At 51.1% G+C, this 27,351-nt stretch overlaps 2 protein-coding genes across 6 annotated transcripts; one reads left to right on the top strand and one right to left on the bottom strand.

Annotated features, from left to right (window-relative positions):
- Positions 1–14: 14 nt before the first annotated feature.
- On the top strand, positions 15–13,600 carry LOC118092283 (stonustoxin subunit beta-like). 2 transcript variants are annotated; one of them, XM_035130187.3, is made up of 3 exons: positions 15–1,038; positions 4,903–5,083; positions 6,802–13,600. In XM_035130187.3, exons 2-3 carry the CDS (start codon positions 4,987–4,989, stop codon positions 8,808–8,810), a joined length of 2,106 nt encoding a protein of 701 aa, XP_034986078.1. In that variant the 5' UTR covers positions 15–1,038; positions 4,903–4,986; the 3' UTR covers positions 8,811–13,600. The 2 variants fall into 2 exon arrangements, with proteins under 2 accessions (XP_034986078.1, XP_034986077.1); XM_035130186.3 differs by having other exon boundaries at positions 4,510–5,083.
- On the bottom strand, positions 12,837–27,351 carry FBXW5 (F-box and WD repeat domain containing 5). 4 transcript variants are annotated; one of them, XM_088654396.1, is made up of 9 exons: positions 27,225–27,351; positions 24,039–24,249; positions 23,078–23,235; positions 21,711–21,885; positions 20,856–21,004; positions 19,486–19,990; positions 18,415–18,562; positions 17,320–17,532; positions 12,837–15,888 (listed from the first exon to the last, which is right to left on the bottom strand). In XM_088654396.1, exons 2-9 carry the CDS (start codon positions 24,220–24,222, stop codon positions 15,636–15,638), a joined length of 1,785 nt encoding a protein of 594 aa, XP_088510522.1. In that variant the 5' UTR covers positions 24,223–24,249; positions 27,225–27,351; the 3' UTR covers positions 12,837–15,635. The 4 variants fall into 4 exon arrangements, with proteins under 4 accessions (XP_088510522.1, XP_088510524.1, XP_088510525.1 ...); XM_088654398.1 differs by having other exon boundaries at positions 27,232–27,298; XM_088654399.1 differs by lacking the exon at positions 27,225–27,351 and adding an exon at positions 24,654–25,516.

Genomic DNA, 27,351 nt, shown 5'->3' with positions numbered 1-27,351 from the left:
AGGGACATCTAGCCCAACCCCATGCAATGCAGGGATCCCGGTTCAAGAATCGCTGGTGGGTGGTCATCTAGCCTCTTTTTAAAGATCTCCGGGCAAGGACTTTCCCGTGTGGAACAGCTCTTGCTGCCAGAAAGTTCCCCCCAATGTTTAGTTGGAATCTCCTTTATTGCAAGTTAATTCCATTGTTGGTCCTGCAATCCCAGTGGGGCACTCCGGCCGAGGAATGGAGTTGCCCAGATGCCTGATCAGAGGGAAAGTTCTCTTTTCTCTTGAACTGAAGCTGGTCGGCGAAAGGAGGATCTCTTATCTGCCAGTAACAGCTTTGATTTCAGGTTGCACAGGCAAAGGAAACGGAGTTTGCAGCTCCTGGTTGGTGGCATCTGCCAACCTCGGTTTCTTTTGCCTGTGGGGTGAATGGTGACCCCCCTCACCCTGGTCCCCTGGTCAGTCACTGGATGGGAGACCCACTGAGAAATTCCCATGTGCACCCAATGGATAAATGCAATATTGTCACGAGGTGGGTTAATTTGGATGTTGGGAAAACCCATGTCTGGTATGTGTATGTGTCTCTTTGGAAGCTGAAAAGGGCAGAGAAAAGAAAAAAAACCTTCACGCAGTGCATAGTTAAACCCTGGAACTCCCTGCTGCAGGAGGCAGGAATAGAATTAGGCAGATTCGTGGAGGGCCTTCAGAGGACCTGCCTTGCCGTGCGTCAGAAGGCCAAGGAGACACTGAAGCTGCGCCACCTCCCAGGCAGGGCTAGCGAGGCTGAGCCACAGGCCTTATCAGGATGGAACACACACAGTCTCAACATATCTCAAGGGTCAAACTTGCACTTTCTGTGGCTGCAACATTGGGGCAGGGGAGGGAGGGCAGCTGGAGGAGACCAGCCATAGCCCACTTCCTGACAACGGATTAAATTTGTGGTTTCAGGCTCCTCCTGTGCCCTGCCACCTCATCCAGTGCTAGCTGTGGGGTGTATATATTTTGTTTTGGATCCTGGATGCAGAAGGCAAGGCCCAGGTCTGGGATGCCCAGGTAAGCATCTCTGGGGAATGGCATTCAAGGATGGAGACGGGGAGGGGGCAATTCAGAGAGGGAAGGAGGGAGTCCTTGACCCACACCTACTCTAGAGCAGACCTGTATGGATCTAGGATCATTGGAACCTCCAGTTTCAGAGGAAGTCTACCTCTTGATGCTGGGGAGAAGCAACAGGAGCAGGGAGGGCTCTTGGCTTCGTGTCCCCTTGGCGGGTCTCCTAGATGCATCTGGTTTGTGTTTTTTCCTGAACTCTTTGATTACAGGCAGCTTCTCATCCCCACTGAGCTGTTTTTATAGCATGTTTGGTCCCAAGGGTTTCTATTGGAAACAGCTTTGCCTGTTTTAACGTAAATGCTGTAAATATATGAAGTCCTTTTGGCTGGTCACTGGCAGAAAGAAATGTTGGAACTAGATTGACTTTTGGTCCAATCCACAGAGGCGTTCCCCCAGTTTTTCTGACACCGCCATGAACACAACATTTATTTACGAGGTTATTTATTTACAGGGCTCCTCTCCAGGGCTGGGTTACGTTGAGAACCCGCACGTCCAGCTGGGGTGCCCCATTCACTGCCCTGTCTTTGCAGGGTCTGTTTCAGCTCTTGTCTCTGATGACATAGAAGCATAGAATTGTAGAGCTGGAAGGGGGCATAAAGGGGCATCTAGTCCAACCCCCTGCAATGCAGGAATAAACAGAGACAGGATCCTTCAAGTGGTGGGGCTGACCACATCCTCTCTCGACCAGTGACCCCACTTGGGTCCTTAAAGCTAGCCAGGGATCCTGTGTGTGTGGCTGGCCGGGTCCATGGAGGAAACAGCGTGGCCAAGTGGTTAGCATGTTGGAATAGGACCTGGGAGGGAATAGGGATAGGACCCTGGTCTTTGAACCAGGGTTCAAAGAGAGCCACTTGGCCATGAAGATCCCTGGGTGATCTTGGGGCCAACCAGGGCTATTTTTCTAGAGGTGCCAGAACTCACCACAAAGCTCTCCTTTGTTTTCTTATAATGGCAATTGCCCCCCCCCCCCGGAGAGGAACAGGAACTAAATTCCACCAAATTCCAGCTTTTTTGGGGGAGGAATACCCTGGGGCCAACTTTCAGACTAGCCTACCTCACAGGGGTCTTGTGAGGATAATATGGAGGGTGGGACCATGCAGGGCACCTTAAGCTCCTGCCAGGAAAGGTGGAATCCAAACACACATGCGGGTGTGGGTTCCTTGGAGGGGGGAGGGACTGACTGCCCCTAAGGAAGCCCACCTTGGACCCCACATTTCTTGACAATGCCTGATCCCTAACTAAAACTCCCCTTGTGGGGAAGGGTCTTGAAGGAGTCCTGGGGGCCCAGCTGCGGGCACTGCAGGGATGTGGCTGATCCTCCAGACCCCTGGCTTTGGGGCAGGGCCTTTATTTGGGAGAGGGACAATGGGAGGGTGACGGGTCGAGTTTCCTCGATCTCTCGTGAACTCCTCTACAGCTTGGGACGCACACAGAATGGTAGAGAGGGAAGGGACCCCCAAGGGCCATCTAGTCCAACCCCCTGCAATGCAAGAATCGCAGCTCAAGAATCCCCAACCGGTGGCCAGCCACACAACCTCTGCTTACAAACCTCCAAGGGAGGAGAGTCTGCCACATCCGAGTTACACTCTTACCGTCAGAAAGTTACTCCCAACGTTTAGTCGGAATCTCTCTTTTTTCGAAGTTTGGATCCAGGGGTTCAAGTCCTACCCTCTGGAGCAGCAGAAAACAATCCTGCTCCATTTCCCATGTGACAGGCGGCCCTTCAGATATTTGAAGCTGGCTCTCACAGCACCTCTCAGTCAGTCACACAGTGTCGCACACTCCAGTGTGGTGACAGCTGACATACACAGTAAGGCAGCAGACCCTCCCAGTGTCCCTCTTTCCCAGGGACAGTCCCGGATTTTCAGAAGCCATCCCAGTTACTGATTTGACCTGGAAGGTCCCGCTTTTCCTTAGGGCATCCCTATTTTCACCGGAGAAATGTTGGAGGGTACAACTCAAGACAGTCACCGATGACTGTGAGGTTTTCCGTTCCTTTGGGCAATCCCAGTTTAGGATGCTTAATCCCCCCCCCAACACACACCTGCAGGCAGCAAGGAATGTTTTCATTACGGGAGATTGCTTTTATATGACCTGTTTCCTTGTCTGGCTTTTAATGTCGACCAGTTTGGAAACTCCGCTAGCAAAATGACTCTGATAACAACATGGGGTGTTCTGCTGCATTCTAGACCATTTCCAAAGGCAGAGCTCACTTTGCTGGTCTAATCTGGCCAGCATGTCTGCCTGCGGGGGCCAGATCTCTCTCTCTCTTCCAGGAAGGGTGCAGTTGGCAAAGCAGTGCAAGCTGATAAAAAAGGCCCTCTGGAGGTTATAGGTGCCCCCTCAGACTCCATCGGCAGTGCTGGGTCCATCGGGGAGGACCTGCTTCTTAAGAGGAAGTGCGACCCCCACTGCCACCCCCATCCAGAAGAGACCACCCATTCCCACACACAGGAACCTGCTCTGCACTGAGTTGCTCCATCGAGCTCAGCAGAGTGCAGGGCGGCCTGGCAGAAGCTTCCTGGGATTGCAGCCCCACCCAGCGATGGCGTGCATTGAATCTGGGACCCTCTGCATGCGACCCTCAGTAAGACCGCAGTCCTTATGAATGAATAAAGGGCGATTCAAAGAGGAAAATAGTTTTGCATGCCACCCCAATCTCTGAGCGGTGTGAGATTCCAGGCGCTTGCCCAGAACTCTGTCATGGAATTCTACTCAATATTGATCCAGATCAGAACTCCAATGTATACTTAGCAGAGTAAAAATTTAAACACGTTGCAGGATTCCCAAAAAATAGACCAGAGGCAATGAATACTTCATCCAGCAGAGCTTTATTGCTACTGAAGACAAATGAGCAGAATGGTCACAAATCCAATACATTCAGGATTGACACTGTCCATCAGAAATCCAGTTGCAGCAGACTTAACTTAAAACTTACAATAACTTATAAGACTAAAACTTTAATGCTAAGCATACTATGTACAGAATACCACAATACAGTGATACCTCTACTTACGAATTTAATGCGTTCCGAACGCACATTCGTAAGTCGAAAAAAATTGTAAGTCAAATCCCATTGGAATGCATTGGGAGAAAAAATACGTAAGTTGAAGCAACCCTATCTAAAAATTTGTAAGTAGAAAAAATCCTATCTAAACCGCATCCAAGATGGCGGACGAATGTAGATGGCGAATGTAGAAACATCCGAAAGCAGAGTTATTCGTAAGTATAGGTACCACTGTAGAAGGAAAAGAGATAGAAAGAGAAAGTGAAACCCAGGCTCCTTCCGACCTTATTATTATACTCAGCATGACCTTGACAGAAAGAGATAATAGAACCACTTTAAGGCAGCTGTACTCAGCTTCTCTGAAGATATAACCTAAACATCATGAACCTTCTGCTTCTTTCACACAGAGAAGCTTCCAGAACCCTCTTGAATTAAGTCGAATAGGAAAAATCTCTACACATCAGATCAATACTTTCGGCATCAAGAAATGCAAAGTGACAAACTCTTGTTTCTTTTTGGACTGAGGCACAATGGAGAAAAGAGGAGACTGATAGGAGGCGTGACAGCCATCTTCAAATATCTCAAGGGCTGTCACATGGAAGAGGGAGCATGCTAGGCTTTTAGCTACTCTGCAGCGCAAAGCACAGATCTATCCAGGGCAAAGCCAGGTGAATCTTGGAAGCTGGAGAATACTAAACCACTTTTGGTCAACGTAAAGGAAGGAAAGAGTCAGAGGAATGGCCAGGTAGTCTTCCCAGGAGGACTCTGTTTCTCCACCTTTTCCTCTTGTGCTTCTTTAGAACTTTCACCTCCTGACGTTCTTCTCCTGTCCCACCTCTTGGAGAAAAGCAACCCTGGGCCCAGGCAGCAATCCAGGTGAAGCAATGGCTGCAGCAGAGGAGGTGATGGAGATGGCAGCTCTTGGCCGACCCTTCCAGCTGGGGATGCTCTATGACTGCCGAAGGGACAACCTCATCCCAGGTAAATGGACGATCCCTCTGCCTCTCCTGGTGCCCAGAGAGGAGGAGATTTTCTGGAAAACCACCATGAGCCATTATGGGGGCTGGGTAGTGGTGGGGGTGGCACCCCCCCTTTCCTCTTAAACCCTCAAAGAAGGCCTGGAGAGTCTTGGGATTTTATTTGGCCACCAACCAGTTTGCGGTGTTGTGATGATGCCACTTTTTGGAAGGCGCCCAAACTGTCATGGAATTCTACTCTTATTGATCCAGAGCAGAACTCCAGTGTCCAGCGGAGCTTCATTGCTACTGAAGGCAAAGGAGCAAAATGGTCACAAATCCAATATGTTCAGGATTGGCCCTGTCCATCAGAAATCCAGTTGCAGCAGAGTTCACTTAAACTTACAGTAACTTACAAAAACTTAACACTAAGCGTACTATATACAGAACACCACACTAGAAGAAAAATAGAAATATAAAGTGTGAAACTCAGGCTCTTCCTGGCCTTATTATTATAGTCAGCATGACCTTGACAGAAAGAGATAATAGAACCACTTTAAGGCAGCTGCACTCAGCTTCTCTGAAGATGTAACCCAAACATCATGAACCTTCTGCTTGTTTCTTTCACACAGAGAAGCTCCCAGAACCCTCTTGAATTAAGTAGAATAGGAAAGATCTCTACACATCAGATCAATGCTTTCTGTATCAAGAAATGCAAGCTGACACAAACCTGTTCTTCACTTCCTCTAAAGTTTTCTTCCTCCTCCTCAACAGAAGCCTCTGCTTTTTAGCCTCCAGTGCAGGAAGGCAGGGAAGAGACCAGAGGGGCATTCCCTGATTTTGCTTTCTGCCCTTTCACCTGCCTGTAACTCCCCACAGCATCATACAGCTGTGTGCTGGCTGGGCTTGACGGCAGCTGGGCACCAAAAGGGCTCTCGGTGGCTATTAGCCATGATGGTTATCACAGATGGAGGCAGCAAGGCTTCTGGTTCCTGCGAGAACAGCATCCTGGACTAGATCCAGCAAGACTCTTACGCTCGTTTGCATCACAGTGTCCTCACTCTCCATTGGACTTCACTTGCCATCAGTCATAGTAGCATGTAACCAAATCTAACACCTGGTCAGCCACTGTGAGGACAGGGTCCTGGACCAGACAGGCCCCCTTTGGCCTGATCCAGAAGATGCTCTTCTGATGTTCTTATGTTGCATAAGACTTTATTGCCTCCCGGGACCCAGGTGGCGCTGTGAGTTAAACCACTGAGCCTAGGGCTTGCTGATCAGAAGGTCGGCGGTTCGAATCCCTGTGACGGGGTGAGCTCCCGTTGCTCGGTCCCAGCTCCTGCCAACCTAGCAGTTCGAAAGCATGTCAAAGTGCAAGTAGATAAATAGGTACCGCTCCGGTGGGAAGGTAAACGGCGTTTCCATGTGCTGCTCTGGTTCGCCAGAAGCGGCTTTGTCATGCTGGCCACATGACCTGGAATCTGTACGCCGGCTCACTCGGCCAATAATGCGAGATGAGCGCGCAACCCCAGAGTCGGTCACGACTGGACCTAATGGTCAGGGGTCCCTTTACCTTTAGGCAAACCTAAGAGGATGTGGATTGTCATGTTCTTTTGGAACCGCAATAGAACTGTCTGCATACATATTGGCGAAGGGGTTGGGCATAACGGAGCGTCCAATATCTCGCATGCAATTTCACATGCCATTGCACTGACTTTTCGCTGCGTCTCTGTTTAATTGCAGGCATCACTTTGTGGGATCCCGGGGCACTGAAGGAAAACATTGATGCGCGGCCACAACCCAACACTGCAACGCAAGTCATTGAATCTGACACAACCTCCCACAAAACCCATGCGCTGGATGTCTCAGAATCGCTGAAGGCCAGTTTCTTGGCGGGGCTGGTCAAGGTGGACGGATCAGCCAAATTCCTCTTGGATGCCCGGAAGTCCACATGCCAGGCCCGCGTGACCCTCCAGTACTCGGCCACCACGCATTTTGAGCAGCTGACCATGCGCCAGATTGGGCCGCAACATATCACTTACCCAGAGGTCTTCAGCAAAGGGCCGGGCACCCATGTGGTCGTTGGCATCCTGTATGGAGCCCACGCCTTCTTTGTGTTTGACCAAATATCTTCTTCCTCCGAGAGTGTCCGAGATATTCGAGCCAAACTCCATGTGATGGTGGCCAAAGTTCCTCTGGTTTGCCAAGGAAAGGAAGAGGCCGAGCTGGAAGGCGAGGAAAAGGCTGCGGCTAAGAAATTCAGCTGCACCTTCCATGGGGACATTGCGCTAGAAAGCAACCCAACCAGCTACGAGGAAGCCTTGAAAGTATATTCCAGCCTCCCTAAACTGCTGGGTGACCAAGGGGAGAAGGCCGTGCCTGTGAAAGTCTGGCTGTACCCACTGAACAGGCTGGAGTCCAAGGCTGCAAGGCTCGTGCGTCAAGTCAGTTCTAAGCTGATCTCGGACGTCGAGGAAGCACTGGAGCAGCTGGGGGAAGTCGACAGGAGGTGCAACGACCTCCTGGAGGAGCCCACTGCCACCGCCTTCCCAGAAATCCAGAATAAAACCCTGAAGTTCCAAGATCTGTGCCGGCAGTGCAGGCGGGCTTTCCAGAAGCAGGTGGCAGGGCTGTTGCCTGCGATTCGTGCCGGAGCAGTGCAAGAAGGTGCCTTGGGGGACACCCTGAGGAAGCACCAGCAGTCGACATTCAGAAGCCGGTGGCTCCACAAATTCCTGGATCTGAAGTTCCGAGAGATCTATTACGTCAACTTCTTCCTGGAGTTGTCAAAGGGGAAGGTATCTTCCCAGGATGAGGTGGTGAAGAGGGTCCTCGATCCCAAAATTGACATCGTCGTTGCATTTACGTTCACCTCATTGCAAGCGAAAGAGCCCTACTTGGAGAAGTTAAACGCAGCCTTGGATCAAGTATGCGAACCCAAGCCAGAGACTTCTGCAGGAGACAAGAGCTTTGCTCCGTGGTTTGAGGACAAAGGCCTACTCAAGAGAGTCCAGAAGGCGGCCATGGTCTTTTCAGGATACTCTCTGTTTTCTCAGCCTGGAGAGGGTCGGTTTGTGGTGACCTCACAGGCTGATGAGAGTGATCCGGGTGCCGTGATCATCCGATACCAAAGTGGGTCTCTGGAAGGAACCAAATTAGACCTTCTGTCTAAACCTCTCCCCCCGCTGGCAGATGCTGTCTCCTGGGACCGGTTCCAGCTGACATTCAAGCCAGCAGAGTCTGAGAAAGGGGCGATATCGGGATATTATGTCCAGCACAGGGTTCTGGGGGAGGAAAAATGGGTGTTTGCACACGTCAAAGGCAGCCAGGCAAAGTTCTGGGTCACAGGACTGGAGCCAGAAACAAAATATGAATTTAGATATGCTGTGGAGACCAAAACAGGCCTCAGTCCTTTCAGTGATGTGAGTGGGGTGGTGGACACCACCTGCCGTTCAAGCCCCCCAGGGAAACCAGCCCTGAGGCCTAGAGGTTCCTGCTTCAGCAGCCAACTCCAGGTCACGTGGGGCAGCCCCAGCTTCGTTGCAGACGGCATTGTGATAAAGGAGTACAAGGTGCAGCTCAGGAGAAGGGCAGACGGCAAATGGGAAGAGCAGAGAACAGGAGAGAAAGTTGAGAGCTGTTGGCTCCCCAAATGTTCTCTGAAGAAGGCGGCCGCTGTTCGGGTCATCGCAGTTTACGGAGACGGGTTTGAGAGCGAGCCCAGTGAGGAGCTGGTTCAAGGAGAGTTTTAGATGGGACCCATCTTTGGGTGGGAGATCCCCCTTGTGCCGCCTTCCTCCACTGCATGCCATCCTTTCCTGATGTAGCAGGAAAGTTATGCTATTATATGCATTGATGAATAGCCCAAGGTGTCAAGGCAGTCAAAGTGGTGGAAGGTGGTGGACTCTCCGTCCTTGGAGCTCTCCAAGCTGAGGTCCGGTGGCCATCTGACCTGGATGCTTTAGTTGAGATTCCTGCATCGCAGGGGTTGGACTAGATGACCCTTGGGGGTCCCTTCCAACTCCATGAGGGCTTCTCCACACTTGTCCCATGCCGAGAAAGCATGGGCCCAAGCAGTTTCCCCCTTGCCCCCCTCCTTTCCCAGGGGAAACCCATTCTTTAGCTCTAGATCGGAGGAAACATCACTCTGTAGAAAACCCAGATTGCTGTTTGCTCTGACAGAGCTCTAAAGAGCAGTTTCCCCCAAGGGAAAGCAGAGGGGCCAGAGGATGTGTGGATAAACCCTGAGCATGAAGAGGATATTGAGCGAAAGGATATGCTGGGGGGGAATCTGCTTCCTTGGACTGTGTTCAGAGCGTGCCCAGAATGTTAAAGCCCCTGGGACAGAATCTCTGGGACAGAGATAATCAAGTACAGTACCTTCAACACAAACACAGTAATGTCCTCGAGTGCATCTCTGGGTGGCTGGAGGAATCGTGGCGTCAAAGGCACCTACCACCACCTTGGGTGGAACTGCATAGTGGTGCAGCAGTTTTGACAGAGGGTTTTGGGTGAAATAAATAAGATCCCAAAAGATCCCTCCCCCAAGTTGGTATTATTATTATTACTATTAATAATAAAATGCAAAATGGAAAGATTTGTTGAATTACTCTCTTATTGCTGCACGTCTGTCGATTGCCCAAAGATGGAAAACATTGTCTGAAATTAACACCTCATTATGGTGGATAAGATATGAACCATCGCATTACATGAAAATCCCAGTGGTTCACTCATTTTTTGAAAGTCAAAACAAAGGCAATCGCTTTTGTCTCCATTTGGTGGGATTTTCTTGAAATACATGAAAAAAAGAGAAAATCTACTTTTGTCTCTTCCACAAGTCTCCCAAGGAATTTGGGATAAGTAACACTTAATTGGTGTGCTTTTTTTTCTTGATGTAACATAGAGCTTTTTATTCTTGGTGCTCTGGAATCTCTGATGTGTTCAGTTAATCTTCTTTAAAAAGCACCCACAACCAACCCATACATACAGTAATGAAGTCCCCATGTGTGGCATTAGAGTCTCAGGCTAAGACTAGGGATACCCCAGTTCAAACCCCATGGCTCTCCCTTAAGAATCTCTCCCTCTCTCTCCCAGCAAAGCCTACTTCACAGGGTGGTTGTGAGGATAAAAAATGGGGAGGGGAGAAGTAGGCTCACCATAATATGATGCATAGGTTCATATATTGGAGGTTACCAATGTTTTATGTAAGATGTGGGACTTATCCACACCTCTGTTTGCCTTGCTCCCCCCTCCCCCAAAACCGGTAGGTTTACAGCTGAATGGGATTTTCTGCCATTTGCTCCAATTCAGAAGAAGTGTTTCTATCCCATCCCCTCCAACATTTCTCCGATGAAAATAGGGATGTCCTATTGAGGACAAGCAGGACATTCCGGGATCAGCCAATGTGGGTGTTTCTCTGTGCATGCTCTGGGGCAAGGAGTCACCAGGGGCTGAATCATTGGAAAGGGGTGTGTGTGTGAAAATAATAATAATAATAATAATAATAATAATAATAATAATAATAATAATAATAATAATTTATTATTCATACCCCGCCCATCTCGCTGGGTTTCCCCAGCCACTCTGGGCGGCTTCCAACAGAAAAATGAAATGAAATAATCTATTAAATATTAAAAGCCTCCCTAAACAGGGCTGCCTTCAGATGTCTTCTAAAAATCTGGTAGCTGTTTTTCTCTTTGACATCTGATGCGTGTTCCACAGGGCGGGCGCCACCACCGAGAAGGCCCTCTGCCTGGTTCCTTGCAACCTGGCTTCTCGCAATGAGGGAACTGCCAGAAGGCCCTTGGTGCTGGACCTCAGTGTCCGGGCAGAACGATGGGGGTGGAGATGCTCCTTCAGGTATTCTGGACTGAGGCCGTTTAGGGCTTTAAACGTCAGCACCAACACTTAAATTAAAGGTCAGCACCAAAAGAGCCAGGCTTCCTACCCCTGGCATTTCAGGGGGGTTAGGAAACCAGGGTGGGGGCTAGCAACATGTGGACAGTTGCAGCAGAGCAGTCCCTAACCCATCAGTCTCATTGCCCTGAGAAAGGAGTTGCGCTGGCTCTGGCTTGATGCCTCGAGACCCCACTCTGCTTCTAAAGGGAGGTGGCTTTCAGGCCAAGCTTAGCCTGGCCACGGGGCAACTGAGCCCTGACTTGCTGGCATTTTCCTGGCTCAACCTCCTTTGCACTTTTGCTCTGAGGAAGCTGGCTCTGGGCTGGGCAGCAGCTGGGGAATGGTTGCCTAGATGGGGAAGGAAGGAAAGGTACAGCATGTGTTATTTGTGTGAGAAAGTGAAACCCTCCCCCCTTTGCCCGGTCTGGCTCTTTGAAGCAGAAGATAAAGTGGGGGATGTCAGGGGGCATTAAAAAAAAGGGGTGAGGGACTGGCCACTCTCATTCCGGTCAAATTTGGGTTAATTTGCTGTAATCTTCCTGCTGCTTGGCTTCTCCATGTCTTTGGGCTCCTTCAGGACCTTCCCTGGCAGACTGCAGTTCCAAAAGCCTCTCTGGGGAGGGGTGTCCTCCCTGGCCAAAATGCAGGACCAGAGACAGCCCCTAGACATGGAGCAGGAAGCCCAATGGTGGCCGTTAGCTCTGCAAAACAGGGAGCAAAACGCAATCCAGCGCAGCAGCTGCAACCCAGGCCTGTCCCAGATCTCCTGAGACTGGATAGCGAGCACAAATTCAGGAAGGGAGCCTCGATTCCCGCTTGACTCGTGGCTGTAAATCATCTCAGCCCCTGCCCCCTTCCAGCCTGGAGGGAGATGGAGGTGAGGGGATTGATTATGTGAAAGTATCTACTTCCCCCGCAAGCAGGTGGCCTAGTGGTTAGGATTCAGTGCTCTCACTGTCGTGGCCCAGGTTCAATTCCCAGTCAGGGAATGTAGTTCAGTTGACAGAGCATGAGACTCTTAATCTCAGGGTTGTGGGTTTGAGGCCCACTTTGGGCCAAGGGTTCCTGCATTGCAGGGGGTTGGACTAGATGACCCCCGTGGTCCCTTCTAACTCTACAATTCTGTGAGACCGTGATTTATGTGGACATAAGCACCAGCGATTGCTGGACTTTGGGGGGAGACAGGGCATCTCATGGGAGGCAGAGCTGAGGGCCTCCAGCACACAAAAGTTTGGTACAGAGGGACATGGGTTGCCTGCCACGAAACTGGTCCCAATTTCATCAAAGTTTCAAGACCCACAGTGCAAGCAGAGTGCAATTTTTCTTTAAACCCCATTTTTGTTGTTATTTTTAACAGGGCGATGCTATCCTTGCCTACTCAGAAGTAAGTTCCACTAAGTTTCGTGATGGTTACTCCAAGGCGACTCCATCAAGGACTGCAACCTTAGCACCAAAGGACAGAATGATGCCGTAAACCTTCAGTGTTTGCACATGGATTGAAACTGGTTCTGGTTTTGGTTCTAGAGTCTGGACGAAGAGATGGAGCATTTGGATGAAGTCCAGTTTGCAAATTGTTTATACCTCAGCATGTGCTCCTAAACAAATGAATAAAAACCTCTGGTGCGTTCCAGATAATGGAATGTTTCCCAATGTAAAGACTTTTGTGGCTACTTGATCATTGTTTAAGGAGAGGGACGACATAAACCTGAGAAGTGTTCCCAGAATATGAAAACAAGCCATGTCAACAATATAATCTGGTTCACAGCACAAACCCTCTGAGAAAGTCACCCCACAACTTTAAACTCCAGGATGCAAAAACTGCTGCAATCGCCCTCGGTTCTGACATGCGGCTGCATTCTCAGAAAGCTGGAATCTCAGACTTCCACTTCGCCATTTCCTTCTTTTATTCACACATAAGGACTACCACCAAGACAAGCAGAACTTGCTCAAAAAAGATGTGGGTTGGGTTTTTTTTTTTGTATTCTTAAGTGTTAATAGGTTGTATTTAGTCGCACTCAAAATATTTAAAATGCCAGCCTCTCGTACTTGCTGCTCGAAATTCTCTCTCTCCCTGAACACTTAAAACTGAGCACACACCCTTTTTTTGGAAAGAATCATTGAATTTGTGGAGTCGGAAGAGACCCTGAGGATCCTTTGCTCCAGCCCCCCCACAATGCAGGACTCTCAATCCAAGCATCTATGACAGGCGGCCATCCAACCTCCAAGGAAGGAGGGAGAGTCCGCCACTCTCCATCCCCTGGTTGATCAGCTCTTTCTTTCTACATTAGGCCCGCAACTGACACAGGGGGTTGTGTTTCAAAGATCACATCTAAAGCCAAAATCGCATCTGTTCAGAGCCCATTGGGTTCCAGGAAGCAAGAGACTGCTGTTTGTGGCAAGGTCAGCAGGAGAGAGCAGGAGAGAGTTGCCATCTGCAACTACCTCTCCCTCTCCCTCAGCTGGCACCTGCTGAGCAGGGGGTTGGACTAGATGGTCCCTTTTGGCCCCTTTACAATTCTATGATCTCTGCACATGCAGCCAATTTACACCTCCCGGCCGAGGAACCAGCTGCAAAGCAGAGAGAGGGCCGATGCTTTCATTTGTCGGAACTGCTTAAACTGTTCTTTTAAAAAACTGAATGGTGCTTTTGTTGTTGTCTGAGATTCTTCTTTCATATTTCATATATACCCCACATTAAATATTCTTCATAGAATTCCTGCATTGTAGGAGGTTGGACCAGCTGAGCCTTGGGGCTCCTTCCAACTCAACAATTCTATGGTTCTAAGCAGGGCTTTTTCTTCAGCTGGAACTCACCGGAACCGAGCTCCAGCACCTCCTTGGTGCATTCTGGCAGCTCTTGGGGCCGTGTGCTGGCGGGCAACATGGCCTCTGGGGCTCAACAACTTTGTGTGGGTGCTCAGCAAGTTCCACCACCTCTTTCTCTAGGGAAAGAAAACCTCGATCCAAGTATCCAGTGGGAACAGTCTTGGCCATTACTTGAGATTATGCCAGATTTCCAATTATTTGATCCATGCAAAACTTTCGTGTGGGTTTTCCAAAGTGCATCCTCTAGCAATGTCATGGAAAAGTCTTTTCCACATTCTTAAAAGGAGAGCCAAACTCTGCAATTAATACAGTATTGGACCAATATCTGCCAGTCTCTCTCCCGCCCTGTTCTTCAGGGTGACTTACGAGAACCAACCAACCAGCCTTTATTTCTATTTTTCCTTTATAGCTCCTTTCCCTGCCCTGACCCACCATCCCCTGCCCTCCAAGCTCCCAGGCTTCTGAAATCTATTTTTAAATGGCTCCACTGATCTCTGCTAATGGCTCAGCTGCCCTGTCTTGCTACAGCTTTGGAAACAGAAGCCCCACGTTTCCATGGATGCTGCAGGAAGCAGGGAAGTGCCCCAAAGGTCCACCCAGGAGGGAGGTCTGGGCAGAGGCTACTTTGCTTCCATGCAAGCTTTCAAGGGGTGCAAGGAAGCCAGATGGGGCACCTAGAGGTACATCCGACTAGCAACCAGGGACTTGGCAGCTATGAAAAAGGAAAAGCTAACCCTCAAATTCCCTCTCCATTTGGCACTGTGCTTGCCACCCCCACCCCCACCCCCCACTCAGCAACTCTCTTTCTCCTCTTGGCCTGCATGTAAAAGCAAAGTGGGTGTTGGAGAGTGCTCTGGACAAAAGCAAAGAGCAGCTGCAACCAGGGTGAGCGCCACCCTGGTTGCAAAAACTCTGCAACCAGGAGGGAAAGAGGAGCGGGTGGCGGCTCAGCCCAGCAACAGCCAAAGGCATGTTTCCGATTGGCTTACTGGGCAGAGCCAGAGACCCCGATCGCCCTGGACCCTCTGGAGTGCGAGGCTTCCCCACGGACTGATTCCTGGCTAAAACACAAACCTGGTGCTCAGGGAAAACAATAAGTTAAGCGGGAGCGGCTTGGCCAGGGCCCTATTTCATGATCGGCTGTAGAACAGGAGCCCTGCGGAAACACTTCTGTTTCTGCCCATGGAAACAGAAGGAGATCAGTGGGTGGGTGGTGGGAGAGAAGAGGGGCTTGGAGGCTTCTGGTGCGACATGTTAATACTGCGCCCTCTTGCCCTTTCCCCAGGGCTCTGCCATAGTTGCCTTAACTGAGAAGCAGTGCCATAGCGTGGGTTGCCAGTGCCCGGGACTGTGCGGAGGGTGGTGGGTTGGTGGGAAGGAAACAAATGGAGTATGCATGTGCATTCAACTGCCTAATGGCGCCTGCATCACCCAGGAGATCGCAGCCACAGAGATAAGAAAAGAAGAGTCGTTCCGGTGTCTGGAGAGGTCACTTCCTGGATCTCATGAAGAAGCCATTTTGAATGGACCCCAGTGGCACAGGCACACAGCTGTGCTGAAGCCGGGTGTCAATATCTGCACCCCTAACCATTTTGTGCCCAAGGCAACTGCCCCTGTGGCCCCCCCTCCATGCTATGCCACTGCATATTCCTATGCAGTGAAGCCTCTTAAAAGGAAGCGGAATGGGTTTCCACTCTTAGCCAGCAACCCCCACCCCCAAAACTCAAGAACCCCCTTCTGGTCTCACCCATGGCCACTGGGCCCGGCTGTCTGTCCAGGGCAGGGTTTTCCATGAGGGAGCCCGGCCGCAGCAAGCAGACACCTTGCAGGTCGCAGGGCCACGACAGTTCGGTTCACCTCCTCCGGTTCATGGCCCAAGAGAAGGGGAACTTCTGCGGCTGCCGCTGCGGCTTCTCGGCCTGAAGGAGCCTCACGGTGCGGGGGGAGCGCCACACTTTGATGGCCCCATCATCGCTGGCCGTTAGCAAGAGTTCCTGTTCCACGGGGCTGAAGGCCACCGAGTTGACCACGTCGCTGTGCTGCAGCTTGGCCAAGCAGATCCCGTAGTGCCGGTCCCAGACGTAGCCGTGGTGATCCTCTGCCCCACTGCAAGGGATACAAGAGAGAACGTCGTAACAAAGCAGGGACTTGCCTTCTGCTGCAGAGGCTCTTGCTGCCGAGCAGCTGCAGAAATCATCAAGATTCTATTCCTCAGTATTAATAAGTGGCTGGTACCAGGTCTGGCAAATGGCCTTTTACTACAGGGGCAGGTCAACCTTGCTTGTGACGAGGATCCACCTTGGTTTTTATGGTTGCAAGGTGTTTTTAAGAGTGGGGTAGAAGAGCTGAAAATAATGCTCATATTTTTCACATCTGGCAACCAATGCACCCCTTGGGTTTCAAATTTTTGGATGAGTCTAAAAAGCACGGGACATAATATTTCACAGCCTTCTAGCGGCTATGGAGGCTCGGTGACCAGAAGTATTTAGCATTAATGCTGCAATTGTATACTTGATTCTAACCAAACTAAGACTCCTAGAGCAAATATACATCAAAAGCTTTGTTTGTTTAGAATGAAGTACACACTTCCATAATTAATGCTAAATACAGTCGTACCAGTCGTACCCTGTTCGACTTCCAAAACGTTCGGAAACCAAACGTTCCGGAAGCTCCTGCAGCCAATTGGAAGCCGTGGAACATTCGGCTTCTAAAAATAGTTTGCAAACTGGAACACTCACTTCCAGGCTTGCGGCATTCGGGGGCCAAAACGTTCGCCTTGCAAGGTGTTCATCAACCAAGGTACAACTGTACCTGACTTCTTGTAAATGAGCCACCAGAGCCACTAAAGGGCCATGAAAATTTGTGTCCTGGGCTTTTTAGACTTGTCTACTCATATACTATCTAAAACAAAAGTGGGGCATTGGTTGCCAGAGGTAAAATAACTTGGCATTATTTTCCTACTCCAGTATAATGCTGTACCCTGCTCTGGGATCTTGCGGTAAAGGGAAGGCAATCAATCATCCAATCAATCAATCAATCAATCAATCAATATCCCGAATTAATTTATACAAGTATCTGTCCCAGATTGCAGGAAGCTCCTGCCCTCCTTTGCTCAAGAGAAGAGAAGAGAAGAGAAGAGAAGAGAAGAGACAACCCTTTCAGTTTTTGGTGTTCTCAGCCTCAAAATCTTGTGATTATGAGGACTAAATCCAACAATTCATTCTCTCTTTAAGGGATCCACACAAGCTGTTGAAACGAGCTCTGTAGCTGCAGCCTGCATTGAGAGAGATGCATTGAGGGTCAGCCCACTTTCAGCAAAGTGGGTCCACCAGGCCGGGGGCTCAGAGGCCAGGCTGGACTTCCCCACTGCTGGTTCTCGCAACGGCCTGCAGGCCACTGCAGTGAAGAAGGGCATTCAGGTTGAGGGGAGGGGAGCAGAGCAGAGGAAAAGGCTGAAACAGCAGGGAAGTGCAGCTCGCCCCCCCCCCGCAGACCAAAGGACTCTGACCAGCTCTTCCTCCTCCTCCTGCAGATCACCTGGCAACAAAGTCTCTGCTGACATCCAAGAATATGAAGAAGAAGTCGTTGCTGGGAGTGTGCGCCCGGTGGCCTCGCAGGGGTCCCCGGGCCTCCGTCATGGTCTTGAGGTCCACCACGTGCAGGTCAATCTCCTCGGCGATGGGGGGCGGGTGCAAAGGGTCGGAAATGACAGAGTCCTGGGGCCAGGGCCGGCTGTTCACGTACAAGTACCTGCAGGTGAGGCAGGGAGGAAGAGGGACCCCTGAGATAAGGCAGCTTCACCCATTCAGCCAAGAATAGCTAAAGCTCAGGACTGTGACTAGCACAGGTGGTGACGAGGGAGGCTCTTTGAAGTCCTTGTCACTCTGAAGAGGCTTCTGCACCTGACACATGGAGACTGCCTCCCCTTGGAGACTGTGCTGTCTTTTCTGGCAAGCAGCTCTCCAGTAGATCGCCTTCAATGACTAAGAATGTAGGAAGAGCCTGCAGGATCAGGCCAAAGGGGCCCCAAAGGGAAACTCGCAAGCAGCACCCGAGCACAAGAGCAGCCCTCTCCCCTCCTGGGTTTCCAGGAACTGGTCCAACTGTGGAGCCAGAGCAGAGCCACCTTGGCCAGCAGCCACTGACAGGCCCCTCCTCTTCCACGAATTTGGCTAATCCTCTCTTGAAGCCAACCAGGCCGGTGGGCACCCCTGCTTCCAGTGGGAGGGAGTTCCACAGGTTCACTAGGCGCTGTGTGAAGGAAGACTTCCTTTGATCTGTCCCGAATCTCCCAACCGTTTAAAGGTTGAGTGGATTTTCCCTTCTAAACTTCCCTAGACCACATTCTCCAGGGTGTCAAACAAGGCAGGGTCTTTCCCAGATTACCACTGGGGACCGAACCTGCCTGGGCCTTCTGGAGACAAATGGGGGGGGGAACCTTCTGCAAGAGCTAAGGGTCTATATCCACCCCACAGCCTCAGGCAAAGGGGCTTTCTCATCCCTGCCACCCAACCCTCCTTTACCTGGAGTTGCCGGGGAAGACAGTGGGGGAATTTCTGCCTGCCAAAGAACCCTGTTGCCTCCTACCCTTCAGACGAGATTTCCCCCTTCCTCCTCCTTCCATAGGGTTACCTGTGGTCGGGGGAGAGGCCCATGCCGATAATATGCCCGTGGAAATCAATGACGTGGTCGAGTGCATCAAAGAACTTGTCTGAGTTTCTCTCCTCTCCAAGGACGGGGCCTGCGGTTGTCATCTGGTGAGGCGAGATCTGCTTAATCCCTGGGGGAGCAGAGTGAGAGGGAAGAAGATCAGGAACAACTCCCTGAGGCCAAGAGCTGTTCAACAGTGGAACGGTCTCCCTCAGAAGGTTGTGGACTCTCCTTCCTTGGAGGTTTTAAAGCAGAGGTTGGGTGGCCCCCTGTCATGGGTGCTTCAGCTGAGATTCCTGCCTTGCAGGGGGTTGGACTGGATGACCCTCAGGGTCCCGCCCAACTCCATGATTCTATGGAAATGTTATCAAAATAAAAAACCGACACCTGGGTCTCCATTTTTAACATCAGTGTGTCTTGGGCAGTCTTCAGTGCCTGGGGTCAGAACAGAAGGTCCTGCTTTCAGAATGCGGGACTATGAAAATGACGACAGCCTTCCCTCTTTCTCCCCAGAAACTAATAATAATATAATAATAATAATTTAATAATAATAATAATAATTTATTATTTATATCCCGCCAATCTGGCTGGGTTTCACCAGCCACCCTGGGTGGCTCCCAACAGAATATTAAAAACCCAATTAAACATCAAAGATTAAAACCTTCCCTACACAGGGCTGCCTTCTAAATGTCATATGGTTGTTTGTCTCCTTGACATCTGATGGCGCCACCACCGAGAAGGCCCTTTGCCTGGTTCCCTGTAACCTCACTTCTCGCAGTGAGGGAGCCGCCAGAAGGCCCTTGGAGCTGGACCTCAGTGTCTGGGCTGGACAATGGGGGTGGAGACGCTCCTTCAGGTCTACTGGGCCAGGGCCATTTAGGGCTTTCAAGGTCAGCACCAACACTTTGAATTGTGCTCAGAAACGTACTGGGAGCCAATATAGCCCTGAAACTTTGAGGTGCCCCTTAGCTATCACAGCTAGGAGTTGTTTTCAGGCTGTTTTTCACACCACCCAATAGCTGCCTGAGCCTCATACAAACGACCCCCCCTTACCAATCTGGTGTGGGGAGAAGGCGAGGCAGCCGGTGGTGAAGATCAAGTATTTCTTAGTGCTCCCCTCTGTGGACAGCAGGTTGGGCTCGGGGGGCTTCGTCCTGTTCTGCGCCAGGAGCTGGGCAACTTTGGCCTCCATCTGTAGCTCCGTCATGACCGGCCGGACTCGCCCCTCAATGATGTCCGTCAGGAAGCGGCCCAGCCCACTGCCAGCGCCTGCCTGGTTCTCTGCCCCCGAGGAGCCTGGTTCTGGAGCTGCCTTCTGCTTGGCCTGCTGCTGCTGCTCCTCCCGCTGCTCCTCCTCCTCCTCGCTGTCGCTGCAGAGGTTGAGGGCCTGATGGGGGCTCCCGGTCCTGCCCTCCAAGCGTTCCCCATGGTTCAGGAGGAGGTCAGAAGGGTCATAGCGGCTGCAGTCTGCCACGGTCACCATCCGGATCTTGCTGGCGTTCAGGTTCTGGATCTTGAACAGCCTCTTCACCACATTCATGTTCTCGGACTCGACGCCCTGCAAGCCCAAGAGGAGGGAGGTGTTGTGGGTCTCCTTAGAATCATAGAGTTGGAAGAGACCCCAAGGGCCATCCAGTCCAACCCCCTGCCAAGCAGGAAACACCATCAAAGCACTCTTGACATATGCCTGTCAAGCCTCTGCTTAAAGACCTCCATAGAAGGTATTCTGCTGTGACGTTTAAGGCAGCTTTACGTGGCCACAGGGGGAACCACGAAAGGGGAGCCCAACACACCTGTAAACCACACAGGCTTCTATGCAGGCAGCCCCTCACTTTAGCTTTACACATACATAGAAATTACCGTAAGTCATGCTCTCACAGCTGGGTGCCTGATTCGGCAAGAAAAACAGGGCCCCTCCTCTCCATCAGGCCTGCCCAAGGCTGAATTTTCCCTGCCCCAACACACTTCATATTGCCAGAGCAAGCAGATTCCCTCAACAATGTCCTTTCCTGCACTCGTTTTTTGCATCTCTCTCTCTGCTGCCTATCAAAGCATACACTCAGATTCCCACTACTGTACAGAGGGCTGGTGAGGAAGCTGGTTCCCTTTCCCTGCAAAAGCCAACAGTCCCTGGCACCTGGGCAGTACAGCTGGGCACTATTTGGTTTTCTACATTGTGATGGATCACCAGCTAAACATTTCAATATACCGATATATCACGATGCTTGAAATAAGGATGGAGCTACAGCCATTGGCTGGCTTCACAGTTCCCCACATTGTGATTGTGATTTTTGCGCACACACACACACACACACACACACCATAACTGGCAATCTATATTGCCACGTCAGAAATCATAATATGGATGTTTTGGACGATATCTCGATATCTCGCCCAGCCCTAGCGGGCAGCCCCCCGCCCACCTGGAAGGCGTTGTTCAGCCACAGCACAGAGCAGGAGGTGTAGTTCCCCATACGGTGCAGATTCCCAGAGATCAGGTGGGTCTCGTTCAGCCAGCAGCCAAACACGTCATAGGGCTTGTTGCAAACCCGGGACAGGAGGGCAAAGTTTTCTGGAAGGAGAAAACACGGAGGGCCCAATATGGCTTTCATTTTTATTTATTTATGACATTTAAAAACTGCCTTTATCTTCCAAGGATCTCAAGGTGGCCACGTGGTTCCCCCCCTCCCCATTTCATCCTCACAACAACCCTGTGAGGTAGGACTGACCCCTATCAAACTGTTGCCAGTTGCCTTCTGCTTCGCTCTAAGTCTCTTCCTCCACAGCCGGATGTTTGCCAAGCAGCCTTAAACTATGCTGGGGGGGTGGGGGGGGAATCTGTGCTCTTTGTTCTGCTACATGCAAAGCGCTCCATGTCCCTGGAGTCAAGCAGGAAGTGGAGCTTAGCATAGGAGGAGCGGCCAGGTCCTGTGCTGCTTCTGCCGCCTCTCTCCCTTCCGCCTCTGCTTCCTCTGCAGAGTCTGAACTGCTTTCTACACCTGGCTCCTCTTGCTTGCAAAAGCCTGTTGCCTCTTCGGCACCCAACCATTCCTTCCCTCCTTCCCCCTCTGACGCGTCCACCACCCCACTCCCCGAGCTCTGAGCCTCCCCCCCCTGCAGCTTCCCTAGGTACCTCCCTCCGTTCCTCCTCATCCAGCCAGTCCTTGACACCGGCAGCCTCTGCTAAAGGAAGGCAGCTTCCAGGAAGCTCATTCCTGGAGCATTCTTAAGCTTAGTGGGGTGACAAGGGAGGAACAGCAAAGCCCATTGTTTTTTACCCAGGTCGATGACAGCGATCTCGCCTGAGGAAGTAGTCCGGGGCCCCATGAAGACCCCGGAGACAAGGAGGAGGGAATCGTCTGCGTTGAACTGGGAGAACTGGGTGTACTTCCAGTTGTACTTCTTCATGCTGGTGCTGTGGAGCAGGGAGAGAGGGAGGCTGTTGTTCCAGATCTGCCGAGAGAAAGCAGGAAAGGGAGGCCCATCAAGATGGCTGGGCAGCAAAAGGGCAGCTCTAAGTTACTAGTCCTTATCGCTGGGGAGACACACTTGAAAGAGGATGGGCCATGTCCTCTGAGGAGCTGAGGGCCCAATCTTCTGCTTGTCTCTCCTCTGAAATGTTCCACTGTGTCTCAGCGCAGCTTGCTGTTGATATACAATTTCACTTGGGTCTCCAGCTGTTGTTGGACTACAAATTCTATCATCCCAAATAGCAGAACCAGTTGTCAGGGATGACAACAGCTGGAGACACAAGTTTGGGAAACTGGTTTAGATGTTTGTCCCTCTCATGATCAGCAAAACCAATTCCAGAAATAATGCAATATAGTCAAACCTCGGTTCTTGAACGGCTCAGTTTTCAAATGTTTTGGCTCCCGAATGCCAAAAAACCAAAAGTAAATGCTCTGGTTTTCAAACGTTTTTCAGAACTTGAATGTCCGACGCGGCTTCCGCTTGAGTGCAAGAAGCTCTTGCAACCAATGGGAAACGGTGCCTCAGTTGTCCAAAGTTTTGGAAGTCGAACCGTCTTCCGGGACGGATTATGTACAGCAACCAAGGTTTGACTGTATAAAAGAGACCATGAATGTTGGTCTTGAGTTGGAGAATTTAGTGTTTCTATGGGAAATCATTGAATCATAGAGTGTAGAGTCGGAAGATTCCGCAATGCAGGAATCATCTGACCAACATGGGACTCAAATTCATGACCCTGAGAGGTTACGTGTGTATTTAAAGTACAGGACACACAGTCCTGCCTTAGAATGCCCCCCCCCCGCCCTTTCACAGAACCCTCGTGCTGGAAGGGACCCTGAGGGTCATCCAGCCCAACCCATGGCAATACCTGCCTTTCCTCCAGGAAGGTTTCGGCAGTGCGCATGAGGCTCCCTCGCCTGCTTATGCCATCCTCATAACAACCCTGCGAGGTAGGTGAAGCAGAAAGGATGACTGGGCCCAAATCCCCCTGTTCTCTTCAGGGCTGAGGTGGGGCTCTCAAGCTGGGTCTCTCTGCTCCCATTCCCCTCACCGATGCAGGGATCAAAGCAAGCAAGCTACCTTCCAGGGTTGCTGTGAGGATTGCGGAGCACAGCTTCAAATGCTTGAAACACACTGTGTTATAGTTAGGATTCGTTCTCCCTCCGCCCTGCTTCACCTTAACGGTACAGTCCTTGGAGCAGGAGGCCAGCAGGTAGCCATTGTGGGAGAAGCTGAGGTGGAGGACTTGGTCGCTGTGCTCTGCCAACGTCTGGACTTCCACGCAGGGGATGGTATCGGACAGCCGCTGGAACTCGCCATACCAGGAAGTGGCAGCTGCAGAGGAAAGAGGAAGAGGAGGAGGAGGAGGGCTGCAGGACCCACCACCCCTCGCTGAAAATCTGAAGGGATTACCAGACCACCTCCATCAAGCCTCCTTTCCCTCAAGGGGCAGCTATTGCATCAGGCTGCCTCTCCATCAGGCCCCTCCAGCCCGGAAATGGGCCAGCATTTGGATATCATAGGAGCAACTGTTCAGAAACTGGTGTCCAGGTTTTGATTTTCCTTCTCCCTCTCCTCCCTCTTTCTTTGTGTGCCATGGTCTTGGTTTGTTTTGTGGATTATAAGCCTGCAGGGACAGGGACTGCCTTGTTTTGCTTGTATATATGCTGCTCTGGGAGCCTTTTCAGCGGGAGTGCCCAGCACACGTGCTCTAAACAAATAAATGAAATCAATAAATACCCAGAGACCTAGACTCAGGCAGCATTTCTACTATTCTGCATTATCCCAGCTGGCCTCTCTTTCTGCTGTGATTATCACAGAATGGTAGAGTTGGAAGGGTTCCTGAGGGTCATCTAGTCCAACCCCCTGCAATGCAGGGATCTTTTGCCCAATGTGGGGCTCAAACCCACAACCCTGAGATTAAGAGTTGTCTGCTCTACAGGCTGAGCTATTCCTTGCTTCCACTCTCTGCCTTGAGTCTGAGATTCACTCTCCACCCAGTTTCCAACTTTCCTCATTCCTCAGCTATAAGCCTCACCTCCAAACCGAGCTGAACCCAGTATGGGGCAACAGATCAGGGGCACAGCAATTACTCTTTTCCAGTTTTGAGGCTGCCTGCTCTGCAAGGGAGGACATACCTGGGTGTCGTGGGACGTCCCGGGCTACTGGATAGTATCTGTAGAAAAGGTCCTTCCAGAGGACTTCGTCCTGAGCCACTGCATGCCACTGCTGGCACACGAGCCCCGCTGAGAGGACGTCCGAGTAGTCCAAGTACAGGAATATCTCAAAAAGGATGCTGTCAGGGAGAACCCCACCCTCCATCGTGGCATCCTGTCACTGCCAAGCGCCCTGCAAGACCAAGGGAAAGGGGGGCAGGTTTAGGCAAAGGATGCTCAAGAACGGTAGGTGAAGAAGCAGCTATGACAAAAAAGAGAGACAGCGTGGTGTGGTGTAGTGTTTGGACTAGGAACTTGGAAACCAGGGTTCAAATCTTTGGTCACAGTCGGTGAAAACAAGACAGTGCCTGCTCCTGCAGGCAACGGCGTAGCTAGCCGCCTGGCCGCCCGGGGTGGCAAACGGTCTCCGCCGTGCGCATGCGCCGCATGTCACGACGCATGTGTCATGACGCATGCGTGCACAGGAGGGATACGCCGTGGTGCAGCAGCGACACAGCAGGCAGCGGCGACACAGCAGGCAGCGGCATCCAGCACACCTTCCCCTCTTCCTCTGGCTCTCCCTCCGCCCGTCCTTACCGCTCTCGAGGCGGTTCTCCTCACAGCCAGTTTGCGCTGGCTCCGCAGGGGCTGGTCCTGCTCACCCGCTGCCTGGCTTTCTTCAGGGCCATTGTAGAGGCGGTGCGAGGGCTGCGCTGCTGGCAGAGGGTCGCTCCCCCGGCAGGGAGGAGACGTCGTGGAGAAGCTAGGCTCGGAAGCTGCCAGAGCTCTTTCCGCAGCGCACCCCAGCCTTGCCTCCACGTGGGCGGCGAGAGGCGCTCGCAGCGACAGCCGTCCGAGGTGGTCACCCCGCCCAGCCTGCACACCCCCCAGCCTGCACACACACCCATTACTACACCACTGCCTGCAGGCTTGCAATCTTTGAGAAGGAGAGATACCTGAGAGGAGAAAGGAATGAGGATGGAGGGGGGTGGGGAGAAAACCCAGGCAGCAATCTGTACAATTTCTTGTTGCCAGTGTTAGAAACTGAGATATGGAAGCTAGGAGCTAAATGGCACCTTAAACCGAGGTTATGGGAGCGACAATGGAATGTCCCGCTTTTTTATGGCAAGAATATGAAAAAGGATCTAGGAGTCCTGGTAGACCACAAACTTGACATGAGTCAACAGTGAGATGCAGCAGGTAAAAAAGCCAATGCAATTCTGGGCTGCATCAATAGGAGTATAGCATCTAGATCAGGCATCCCCAAACTTCAGCCCTCCAGATGTTTTGGACTACAATTCCCTTCTTCCCCGACCACTGGTCCTGTTAGCTAGGGATCATGGGAGTTGTAGGCCAAAACATCTGGAGGGCCACAGTTTGAGGATGCCTGATCTAGATCAAGGGAAGTAATAGTACCACTGTATTCCGCTCTGGTCAGACCTCACCTGGAGTACTGTGTCCAGTTCTGGGCACCACAGTTCAAGAAGGATACTGACAAGCTGGAACGTGTCCAGAGGAGGGCAACCAAAATGGTCAAAGGCCTGGAAACGATGCCTTATGAGGAACGGCTTAGGGAGCTGGGTATATTTAGCCTGGATAAGAGAAGGTTAAGGGGTGATATGATAGCCATGTTCAAATATAGAAAAGGATGTCATATAGAGGAGGGTGAAAGGTTGTTTTCTGCTGCTCCGGAGAAGCGGACACAGAGCAATGGATTCAAACTACAAGAAAGAAGATTCCACCTGAACATTAGGAAGAACTTCCTGACAGTAAGAGCTGTCCGACAGTGGAATTTGCTACCAAGGAATGTGGAGGAGTCTCCTTCTTTGGAGGTCTTTAAGCAGAGGCTTGACAGCCATATGTCAAGAATGCTTTGATGGTGTTTCCTGCTTGGCAGGGGGTTGGACTGGATGGCCCTTGGGGTCTCTTCCAACTCTATGATTCTATGAATACCAAGCTGAAAATGAATGAACTGCAGCTAAAATCTTATGTTCATTTTTCACATGGACTAGTCCTTCCACTGCCCACCCCCGAATATTCTTAAGAGGGTCTCTTTTCCAGTCTTCAGAGTAGCTGGGGTCTTCCTTTCCTCCCACTCTGCAGTTTTAATCTCAAATCTTAGGTGCCCTACTGCGCTCAGAGCTCCAAAACTGCTCATGCTAATGAAATCCACAGTCGCAAAATTCACCTAGAACAATGGGAGTTTTGGACACTGCTTGTTGCCAAATAACTTCGGAATTTGTAGAGGGAAACCCCCTCTCCCTTCTGCTTCAAACCTTGTGAGGCCTTGTCAGCATGTAACACCTCTGCTCAGATGATTTGCTGCTGGGCCCAGTTCAAGGTGCTACTATGAGCATATAAAGCCCTTAACAACTGGGGGCCAATTTACCTAGCAGATTGTGTGTCTATGGGCGCCCACTGGCCCTCTTCAAGTGGCAGAATTGGCCCTGCGGAACAGGTTTTATGTGGCAAGAACCTGGTCGCTTAATGTGGCAGCACCTGCACATTGGAAATCCTTGCCCCTTGGGCCAGGCAGGTGCCATCTGCTAAAAAAAAAAATCCCTGCTTAGATAAGCTTCACCCAGATGCTTAGGAAACAAGGTCGTTGCCATCTGCTTTAGTATTTTCACAATGGTGTGTTTTTAAAAGTAGGGTTATGAGTTTTCCCTCTATTTTGCAGTTTGTTTGTTTTTTAAACTAATTTTTATTTGATTTTGCAAGTGTAAATTTAGGAATATAAAAAATGCATATCCACATTTAGTGATCTCTCTGAATCTCCAGACTTCCCACCCCCCCTCCGTGGGTTCTATTGTCAGTTTTATCTTATCTTTGCGGTTTTCTGCAATGGAGTGGTGCATACATGTTAGGAAATAAATAATAATAAATAACAAACCAGCCAAAACTGCCTCCTGCCCCCCCCCCTAGAGAGATACTCTCCCCATTTCTCCCCCGCCCCCCAACACACAGCTCCCCTCTTGGGCCTTTCGCCTGGTTTGTTCTGGTTCTCAGCCCCCCTCCCCCCCCCAATTCCCCAAATTGGTCCCCCTCCCCCACATCCATACAGACTCCCTTCCCCCTCGCATCTATTTGGGGACCCCTCCCCACAGGCATCCCCTCCCCCCGCATCCCAGGCGACTCCCCCCACCCTTCCCCCCCACAACAACAGACCTCCTACCAGCTGCTTCCTACATCATTTCCGGAAGGGCCCTTCCGCTTCTGGCCGCCACCGTCAGAAGCCGTCTTCCGTTCCATGCTCTATGCTTAGCTCCTCTAGGCATCCTTTCTCTGTGGTTCG

The sequence above is a fragment of the Zootoca vivipara genome, chromosome 11 (assembly GCF_965207765.1).
Source record: "Zootoca vivipara chromosome 11, rZooViv2.hap1.1, whole genome shotgun sequence".
In the NCBI taxonomy this organism is placed as follows: domain Eukaryota; kingdom Metazoa; phylum Chordata; class Lepidosauria; order Squamata; family Lacertidae; genus Zootoca; species Zootoca vivipara.
The sequence above is the reverse complement of the archived record's forward strand: the minus strand, read 5'-3'. Positions and strand labels throughout refer to the sequence as shown.